At 42.4% G+C, this 10,395-nt stretch overlaps 1 protein-coding gene across 8 annotated transcripts in view; it reads right to left on the bottom strand.

The window, feature by feature from the left end:
* Positions 1-1,673: 1,673 nt before the first annotated feature.
* FNDC3A (fibronectin type III domain containing 3A) overlaps positions 1,674-10,395 on the bottom strand; it is a 215,434-nt gene continuing 206,712 nt past the window's right edge. For 7 of the 8 annotated variants that reach the window (XM_025211750.1, XM_014522982.2, XM_025211749.1 and 4 more), the window contains 2 exons: positions 7,380-7,507; positions 1,674-4,065 (listed from right to left, as the gene is read on the bottom strand). In XM_025211750.1, the coding sequence (XP_025067535.1) occupies positions 3,751-4,065; positions 7,380-7,507 (443 nt within the window). In that variant the 3' untranslated portion in view covers positions 1,674-3,750. Of the gene's footprint in view, positions 4,066-7,379; positions 7,508-7,582; positions 7,652-10,395 lie in introns of all 8 variants that reach the window. The other variant, XM_025211754.1, reaches the window with a different exon arrangement.

Raw genomic sequence — 10,395 nt, 5'->3', positions numbered from 1 at the left:
CAGTCCCGGCCCCGGCAGCTCCTCTGCCCCCCGCCCCGGTCCGCCCCCGGGAGGGAAGCGGGGCCGGTCTCAGGCCGACGGCTCCCCGCGGGGGCTGCGCGCCGCTGCGGACGAGGAAAAGCACGCCGGGCTCGTGGAAAGGCGGGAAGGCTGAGCGTGCCGTCCCCCGCTTCCCCTCCACGGGGCTCCTGCGTGGCCACAGGACTCGCCCCCCGCCCCGAGAGCGTTTCCTCTCGGGCCCAGTGCCGGGCTGACGGCGGAGATGCGAGAGCGATGCAAGAAAACACTCGTCCGCCCAGGGGAGGGGGCCGCGCAGCTCCCCGGGCTGGGGGACGAGCTCCGGAAAGGGGTTGGACGTCGTCTGGGAGCAAAGGGGCAGTAGGAGCTGTGGAGCAGGAGAGCGAAGGGCACAGCCTGCGAGTCTACGTGTTTGTTAGTGTGCCTTACATACAGCGGATTTAGTTTAGTGCTTCCTTAAGGAAGTACTAACCACATTCAGTAACTAGAGCTGCTATGTGCAGGAGCACCTGCGGGTTTTTTAGTCATGCTTACTGAGCATTAGTCTAAAAACCCTGCAGGTTTTTGCTGGGACACACTACTGTGCAGCATTCATTGGCGACGCGGAAGGGGTGCACGTGCACCCCCTGAGATGGGGTGTGCACCCCCTGGAAGCGCCAGCCACGAAACCAGAAGTGCTGGCGGAACTGCTGGGGGAGGGCCCCCTGTTGGCAATCTGGTGCCACCCCAGACTTGGGAGGCACCAGTCGCCCATGGCAATGTTATTAGGCTAATGCGCAGTAGGCGTCTCATGTAGATGCACCCAGAGCTTGCCAGACCTTCAGTGCCAGTGGGACAGAAACAGTGGGGAACAACCTTAATCCTATGCAGTTCCCTCCCCCTCAGCATCTGCTTTCTTCCCCAGTGTGACATGCTGGGTAAGACCTAGGTCTCTAGGTAGCAAGCTCATGTGCTGCAGTATTTAAGACTAAAATCGTAATCCTACCCAGTTCCCTCTCTCTTAGCATCTGTTGTATGCCACTATTGTGATAGGAGGCTGGGCAGCACAGACCTATGGTCTGACCCAGTAAATTCTTACGCTCTAGCTCAGCGGCACTCGAATCTTTATACCCCGTGGGTCAGATGGGCAGTGCCTGGTTGGCCCATGGGCAGGATGCTGGTTCCAATCCAGTGCCCCGGGCTGGAATGCCAGCCCCCATCTGGCCATGTGGAAGGGGCTTTGCCCAGCCCCACAGGGAGGGGAGGGGAAAGGGGACATGACCTGGCCCCCATCCATTCCTGCAGGGGAAAAGGCACAGTCTTGTGGGGGGAAGGTGGCACAGCCTGGTTCTCAAAGGGTACATGGAGATTGGGAATTTGGTAGGGGGAAGGGTGGTTATATTGACAGCCACTGCTTCCCCACCTCCAAATCTCCTGACCCATGGGGAGCCTCATGGGCCAGATGCAATGTCTCTGCAGGCTGAACTTGGCCTGCGGGCTGCAGGCTGAGCACCCCTGTTCTAGCTCTCTGTCACAAAACCGACAAAAGGCCTAGGAACTTGTCAGTATTTTCCACAATGGTAGGAACACATCAGTCTGCCACAAAAGGGAAGTGCTCCAAACTGCTCCATTCTATCCAAAGACTTAACAAAACTTGAAAAAGAATGATATTTTTATTATCCACAGATTTTAAAGATACTTATGCTACATAGTTTATGTATTTTCTAGGAGATTATACATTTTTCATCTGCATGAAGTCTAACATTTTACAATTTTAAAGTGATATGTTTGGTAGTGTATCTATAATATTTTTAAAAAGTTTAGAGATTTTTGGAATGTACAGTATATGAGGTAAAATTAAGATTACATTAAAAACTGTCTTCACTGCAGTAATCTGCACTGAGGCTCAAGTGGCAAATACACTATTAAATGACATATACTATCAAAAATAGGAGTTCATTTGAATTTTACTATGAAAAACATAAGCCACTGCAGATTAACCCCAGTGACGAATCTTATCATTTTAGACATTCAACCATATAGAAATATCTGGGCTATTACACACAAACCTCATTTGTACTGCCAAACATGGCACTTTTAAGAAGGTTCTAGAAAACATATGTCACTGTATATTGTGGGAAGGTATCAGCCTATACATAAAAGTGACAAATTTAAAATAAAATGTAAACATACAGTACATTTTAAAGACAGATCATTCTTACCACTTGGAGGGCCAAGTTCTTATCCATTTCTGTTTTAAAAACAAAACTCAGCAACATTATTCTACAGCACAGATCATTGGACGTATAAACAATTACAATACATGCCCGTTCTAATATAAGAGAAATTCTTCAGAGATCTTCAAAGCACGAGACAGAGGTTCCTTTTTATTATTATTTTAAGACTGACAGAAGTGCTTAATACCATTAAAATGCTAAACCCAACACAACTAGAAGTCATTAGTGATCTACTATAACTCAAATAAATTAAAAATGCTAATTACAAAGTGTATAACAGATAATGTAAATGTGATGAGACAAGAATTTTTTTAAGATAGTTTCACTACAAGCTTTGTGTAACCGGCAGTCATTGACATCTAGCAAGATGTTCAATGGGATACTTGATAAATTCAGTCTGGTCATTCAAGAACTCACATATGCAAGCTCACAAAACATTGATGAGTTATGCAATTGCAAAGTGCTCTAATGCAACATTAACCACATGCAATCAACAATTTGGTACAGTATCCAAAAAGACACTACACATTAAACATTAGGTTCTCAAGAAAAAGCAGCTTGAAGTTTTCTGGTGCAAATTACTACACTTTTGTCTTCTGATTTGGTGCCACAAAGGAAAAAAAAAAAGGTGGTGCTTGATTTTGGTGGTGATGGCAGGTGAATGTCAGGGTAACAGCAAAAATTATAATTATCCTAGAAAATGTATACACAGCCTAGATCAGAGGGCACATATATCTTTGTAAACTGTATCCAATTGAATAAAGGTCTTACCTTCAAAATGATTTATAAAATTACTTTTTTTAAAGTAACATCTAAAAAGCGTGCTCTCGCTTTTTCTGTTTCATGTCTGTAAGAAGTTAAAAAGAGGCCTTTTTACTAGTAAACATTAAATCTAGGGGCAAGATACATCACTTGTGCCATTCTTTTTAGTCTTTGAAAATACCTGTTTGCAGTGAAGAACTCCACATTTATCAGATAAGAAGCTTCTTTTATGCATACTCTTCCCTCCAGTTTATTGTTTGCTGCCTGAGAAAAGCCCCTTCTATTTTTCATTATAATTCTGCTTCCCAAATAATTAAGACAAATGAGGAGGTAGAAATACAGTGCTAGATTGCTTTCACAGCATCAGACTAATATTTTATATAGCACGAGTATATTAGTGTAAGTTTTAAATGCATTTTATACATTTTCCCCCTCTTATGGTACTAATCCTTAAAAATATGGACCAGGTTACCATTTCTGCACTCCTGTTTACTGGTCAAAACTTTATACATTGCTTGCCCCATATAAAGTTTGTACTACAAGGCATGTTAAAGAAATTAACAATTCTGCGGCTTGCATTCTAATATCTGTGCAAGCCTCTACCTAATAAGCATTTTAAAGTGACTGAAAAAATGTGATACAGTCCCAATGCCAGTGTTAAATGCCTATTTTTGTAAAAGCAAGAGAACAGAAATATTTTTAGATATGAGAAAGTAAAATGTAATGGATAGCGTTCTAAAATAAAATTGTTTCCTCACTTTATTACAAAGTACTGAATGATAAAGGCAATCAGAATGGAAAAGACAGCAAAGAGCAGAAGGATGACAGCAGCACACTGTTCATCACTTAAAGTCCGTTGTGTCCTTGTGATTTCCACAGTGTCTTTGTTGGTGCTGGTTGGTGGTTCAGTCCTCTGAGAGATGAATAGTACTGTGGCACTGTAGGGGCCTATCAGGTCCTGGTGACCTGCTGTCTCTTGGCACTGTCGAATGGCGCACACACGAAAGCGGTATTCGCAGTTCAACTGGAGCCCTGAATACCGGAAAGACCAGTCAGGACCTTTATAAATCTGTCAATGAAGGAAAAAAAATTGAAAGTAAAAATGCTGCAACTATAGCAATATGGGTCCTTCTCTTTACTATGGGAATTAAAGTGAAACAACAAAAAATTGTAATTTATTATTTCTTTTGTTGGCCACAGGAGAAGGGAGTAGGGAGAGGAAATAGAGAAAAAGATAATAATAATAAAAAAGATACTTCCACATTACCTAACATTTGTTATGTTGGTAGAGTACAAAGTACATAAGACTATAAGTAGCAAAGCCCTGAATTCAGCTCATCTAATGAAGAAAATGTTTTTAATGCTAAATACAATTTAATTGTCATTGCCTCATGCTGGGTTTCTAGGAAATTAATTAGATGTTAGATCAGTGTATTCATCAATTCTTACCAAATTTAACAAAATTAAAGAAGTGTAACTAATTTATAACAAGAAAGCCACAATATATTGTCCCAGCTTTTCTCCAATTAACAAGCTACTCAGAATCCTCTTTGTAATTCTTCTGAGTTTGGAGATCCCAAGACACAGCCAAGGAGAACTCTGTTAGGATCTTATCAAGGGGTTCCTTAAACTGTTAAGTGACATGGGCATGTTCTCATAACTGCTTCTCACTGCTGTGTCTTCATTTTGGGTGCAGACTGAGGCCCCCACGGTGAGTGAGGGAGTGGGGCTGGGGCAGGAGCAGGTGCTACCCAGCTGGGGTGGGGTGGGGTGTGGGATGGAGCCATGGGCGTCTCATCTGGGGTACGGCTCCTGCCACCGTGCGCACCCCTGGGGGAAGCATAAGGGGCATATACCTCCTGGATCTGTGCGTGGGGTGAGAGTGGGCTGCCCGCTGTGGGCTGCACCAGCCTCTTCTTGACAGGGGGGCTGGTCTGGGGCTGTGGTCGGGGTGGAGAGGGTCACAGCAACACTGGGAAGGGAGCTACCCCTCCCCCTGTAGCTCCCCTCCCAGTGCTGCCGCCGCCCACCCCAAGCGGAGCTCTGGCCCAGCCCCCACACTGGGAAGAGACCAGTGCAGCCCCTGGCCCCAACGGGTAGCCTGCTCTTGCTTGGTGCACAAATCCGGGGGGCACATGTCCTCCATGCCTTCCCTGGGGGTGTGTGCAGCATTAGGAGCTGCCCCCCATTAGGAGCTGCTTGGGAAGCAGAATGAGCCACCTGCAGCTCTGTCCTGTGCCACACCCTGCCCCAGCCCCACTTCCTCCCTCACCGTGGGGGCCTCAATCTGTGCCCCTACACACACCCCTTCCCCCCCCACAGACTTACTGGCCAGACACTGCTCTCCAAGCTGCCGGGCTGCATGTTGGCAATCAGATTGGTATTGGCCAATATGGTTGGTTAATAAATGGCGAATGGTATCAGCCAAAAAAAATCTTTTATTGGTGCACCCCTACTACCTATTAAAACCTATTATCTACAATTAAGTCAGTCTGGCATTCCTCATTTATATTTACAGGGTTAATACCCTTACAGAAAAAACTGCTTTCTTCTAAGAGGTTCAACTATCTAAATAACTTACCTGACCCCAAGTTTTGCACTCCTGGATCCAAAATTTGACATAAGCATGTTCTAAAAACTTATATGATAAACCGGATACACAATTCAATCTGAAATAGTTGTGATACATTTAAAGCAAATACAGTATACCTAAGGTATATGCTATCAAACTGATAGATTTGTGAAATGAAACTCAAAGGTTGTAAGTCTAGGTTGTAAAAAGGCTCATGATATGTACCATTATAACTGTAATTTCATTTCATACTTATAGCAGATTATCTATCTGGGTCCAGTCTAAAACTATTTGCTGTCCACAGACCCAAATGGCTAAAACAGGGCTGTCCAACTGGTAGCTCCTGAAGGGTCTGTTTGTGGCCCTCAGGTTCTCATTTGGCTGCCACTCCCCACATTGCTTTGACTACTGTGTCCATTTCCTGCCATCACCGCAGTGGGTGTGGCAAGGCAGGCCAAGGCAGATCAGTGTGCTGGGTGTGCTAAATAATCACAAAGCAGCACATATAGTCTTAGAATTCATTCTTTCAGCCCTTGTCTATATTAACAAAGTTGTGCTGGCATAGCCATGTCATCTTTTCATGTCACAACTGGCATGTCATAGCTGATGTGGCCCAGTATATTTACTGGGCAATGCATATCATTCAAAGAACAGTCCACCTCCATTGCAAGATGCAATTACAGAGCAATGACCTAGTTTTACTGACATACAAGCTGGATTTGCAATTTTGAAGTTATAATGAAGTCAAGAAACAAAATATTTATACTACAAGATAACAAATATCTTGCACTATGGTTCAACTTGTTCCAGAAGTGTAACAAACTGATGTTAAATATGTATTGCTATGCTATAAATTGTGATTTATAAGAGTACTAAGGTCCATAATCTACCAAAGCACAGACTACGCTTATCTAATTTGGGCCTATAATAAAATAAAAATGCTTCAAAATTAATTGTGCTTCCTCTTTGGAAGGAAACCTGCTTGCTTAATAGCGTGAAACAGAGTATAAAAGCCTAATTATATGTCAATTATCAATTTATAGGGAAAACCATCAGATACTAAATTGGTATTGTGCATCCTCTGGTAAATGCAGACTAATTTGTAACTTGGTATTTGAAACTGTCTCTCCATGTAGTCAAACCTGAAATTAAAATACCCTCTAAGCTGTTTGGCACTGGACAGGGATGTATGACTAGAAACTTAGAGTAGTTATCTATGTCTGTTTTCCATTCTGACTATATTGCTTATACGATTTTTTTGTGTTGGGTAGAGCCTCTCAGCAACACAACAAAATTTATATTTAGTGTAAACACTTATAAACAGTATATTTAATATACTTTACACAGTATATTTAGTATACTTATAAACAGTATATTATATTTAACACTTCTGACAATATTAATAGTTTTCCTTGAGCAGCTCTTGGTGCACAACAGAACACATACTTTATTCTTGTACTCTTTCTTCCTGAATCTTACTTCCATACCCTTTAATAAACTGCATTTCCCTTTTCTTAAATTCTTCCTGTAAGTGGAAGTTTTTTGATGCTGAGATGTCAAGAATTAAATATAATATTCTAGCTATCTAATTAACATAATACAGAGATTGAAACCTCCTCCAATGTTTATATTACTAGAGGCACTTCTCTCTGTAAATATTTTTGAAGAGGAAATCACTTGGTATCACCTAGTAACCCAACAGTAGCATGAGAGATAAACAGAACATCACTGTATCATCAAATTCTTTATTTTCAATTAACCTCCACCAATTCTCTCCATAGAAACAAATGCTAGCATTTAATGAACTATACCTGTTTGAATTCTGATTCTTTCCCCACCATAACCTGAAGACTGTAAATGACTGGATCTCCCTTCATTGGTTGCAAAATCTCCCATGTAATTTCACATGTGTGATCATTTACTCTCTCTATTCTTGGTGCTGAAGGAAAAAAACAACAACATATATATTAGGTTAACTCTATATTATCTCCAGTTAGTTAATGCTGTTTCCTACCGAGTTGTCAACTGTAATGTTTCAGTGAGCTGTAATATGTAAAAAGTCTGTATCTTCTCCAGAATTTGTCTGTGAAAAACAGAAAGAAAATATTTAGGTTCAAAGGTACATTATCTATCAAGTCTCATGTTGGCAGGGCTGTTCCTTCCGGGGGAGGGTGGGGGGGGAAGGGAAATTTGGGTGACCACCCCAGGCCCCACACTTTGGGGGGCCCTACAGAGCCAACCGGAGCAGCGCAACAACTCTGTGCTGCCACTGGCTTCACATCTGGCCGCTTGGGAACCCCGCTACCAAATCCGCTGCTGAATCCAGAGCGTCTGGCCACTTGCCACCTCCCCGCCCCTCCGCTGCCGAATCTGCTGCCAGCTTTCTCACATCCTGGGGTGGGACTCCACACAGGCTGATTTGCCCCAGGCCCTGCACCCTGCTCGGATCGCCTCTGCATGTTGAAACAGCTCATGTGATGTAAATAAGGATTCTACATCAAACTGTGTTCACATATATTTTGTTTTCAGCACCGGGAAGCAAAGATTTTGATTTGTATAAATGTATATCACATACAAAATGTTAGTTGCCATGCAAGATATTTTATTGTAAAGTGCTTTGTTACTAGAACTGCATACAGAATCACAGTCTGAAATCAGCTAACCCAGTCCAAATTAAAGAACTATATGCTGTATCAGACCAGATGTCCATTTAGTCTGCTGTCAGGTTTCAGACCATGGCACATGCTGGAGAGTAAAAACCCTGCAGCAGCCAGATGCAGAAGTCTGCTCCCTTTCTTCCTACTAGAGATTAGTGTTAGTGTAAGCCCTGAAGGATGAAATTTCTGATGCCTTCTAAGAGCTTTATTTATCATTAATTATGATAAAGCTGGGTAGTCTTGATATAAATAGATATGGATTCCTGTTTGGAATTCTGTTAACCAAACAGGCTAACGGCATACTGGGTTACATTAGTAGGAAGGAGCGTGCCAGGAGATCCCCTCTGTTCAGCACTGGTGAGGCCACATCTGGAGTACTGTGTCCAATTTTAGGGTTCTCGCTACAGAAAGGATGTGGACATATTGGAGAGAATCCAGCAGAGGGCAATGAAAATAGTTAGTGGGCTGGGGCACATGACTTCAGAGGCTAAGTGAACTGGGCTTATTCAGTCTGCAGAAGAGAAGACTGAGGGGGGGATTTAATAGCAGTCTTCAACTACCTGAAGAATGGTTCCAAAGATGATGGATCTAGACTGTTCTTAGTGGTGGCAGATGACAGAACAAGAAGCAACAGTCTCAAGATGCAGCAAGGGAAGTTTAGGTTAGATGTTAGGAAAAACTCTTTCACTAGGAGGGTGGTGAAGCACTGGAACAGGTTACCTAGAGAGGTGGTGGAATCTCCATCCTTGGAGGTTTTAAGGCCTGGCTTGACAAACCCTGGGTGGAATGATCTAGTTGGGGATGGTCCTCCTTTGAGCAGGAGGTTGGACTAGATGACCTCCTGAGATCTCCAACCCTCATTTTCTATGATTCTATAGCTATTCTTTGTTTTTTTTTTTTAAATGTTTTCAGTTTCAACATCCTGTCATAGTGAGGTCTACAACTTAATCATTTCCTTTATTTATTATTGAGTTTCCCCACTTCTAAATTTATTGTAATGTCACCTTCTTCTTGTATTTTAAGAGAACAGAAGTTTCCAATTTATCCTGCTCTAGACCTTCATTGTTTTATATGCCTTTAACATGTCCCCTTTCTAAGATGAACAACCTCCATCTTTTCAATCTTTCTTCATGACATTTTTTCTAAGTCTGTTTATTTTTATTGCTGATCTCTGGACTCCCTCCAGTTATGCAATAAGGTTTTAGAAAAAGAGTGATCATCATGGCACACAGCATGCCACACAAGACCACATAATTGATTTGGACACAGATATTATTCTATTTCCAGTATTATTCTTAACCCCATTCCCTTCTGCATCTTAAATGTCTCATTAGTTTTTTGGCTACAGCTGCAAAGATCATATTTGCATTGATCTTTCTACAGTGATTCCCAGATGTCTCTCTGGCATTGAGATGGTTAAGTTGGAACACTGGAAGATGTAAAAGTATTATATTTTCTCACATGCCAGCAAATAAAACACGCACCTTTTTTTAGGAAGGCAGAATGAAGAAAAATAGATTTTTCCAGAGTTATGGCCACATACAGTAGGGACAGAGCCTAATCTTTAGCTCACTTACCTCCCTTTAACTGCTGAAGCACAGGCTACACTTTTAACCCATTCATAACTGAATTATCAACAGCTCTTGGCTTCTCAGCTGGAAGCTGAAACGTTAGCTGCTGCTGAAGACTGGACTCTGGGCAGAGCTAGGATTTTGAAAAAAAAGCTAAAAACAGTCTGCAGGACTATGAACTAGGAAAAGAGGAATCAGGAATAGCTAACAAAAGAGCAAAATTACTGAAGAAAGGATAGCTTGATTAGCAGAACATCAAGACCACTAAAAAAGAGAAAGGGTAATTAAAACCTGTTGAGTAAAGAGCAATTAGCAGGAATCAAGTGGATTATAATGAGCCACAAAAACAACTGACTCTTTCAGCCCTGCCTGTGTAGAAATGCCACTGCTGTTATTCTGGGCAGGAATCAGCTTCCTCCCCTTATTTTTGGATACACACCCTATTTTTGGAAGGCTAATTTTTTGAGGGAAAGTATGGGTGTATATGAGTAAATATGGTAATGCTTTTTCTTAATCTTCACAGGCAAGGTCAGCTCCCAAACTACTGTACCTGGCAGCACAGTTTGGGGAGGAGGTGAGCAGCCAACAGTGGCAAAAGA

The sequence above is a fragment of the Alligator sinensis genome, unplaced genomic scaffold (assembly GCF_000455745.1).
Source record: "Alligator sinensis unplaced genomic scaffold, ASM45574v1 scaffold820_1, whole genome shotgun sequence".
NCBI classification, from domain to species: domain Eukaryota; kingdom Metazoa; phylum Chordata; order Crocodylia; family Alligatoridae; genus Alligator; species Alligator sinensis.
Note: the sequence above shows the minus strand (reverse complement) of the source record. Positions and strands in the feature narration are given on the sequence as shown.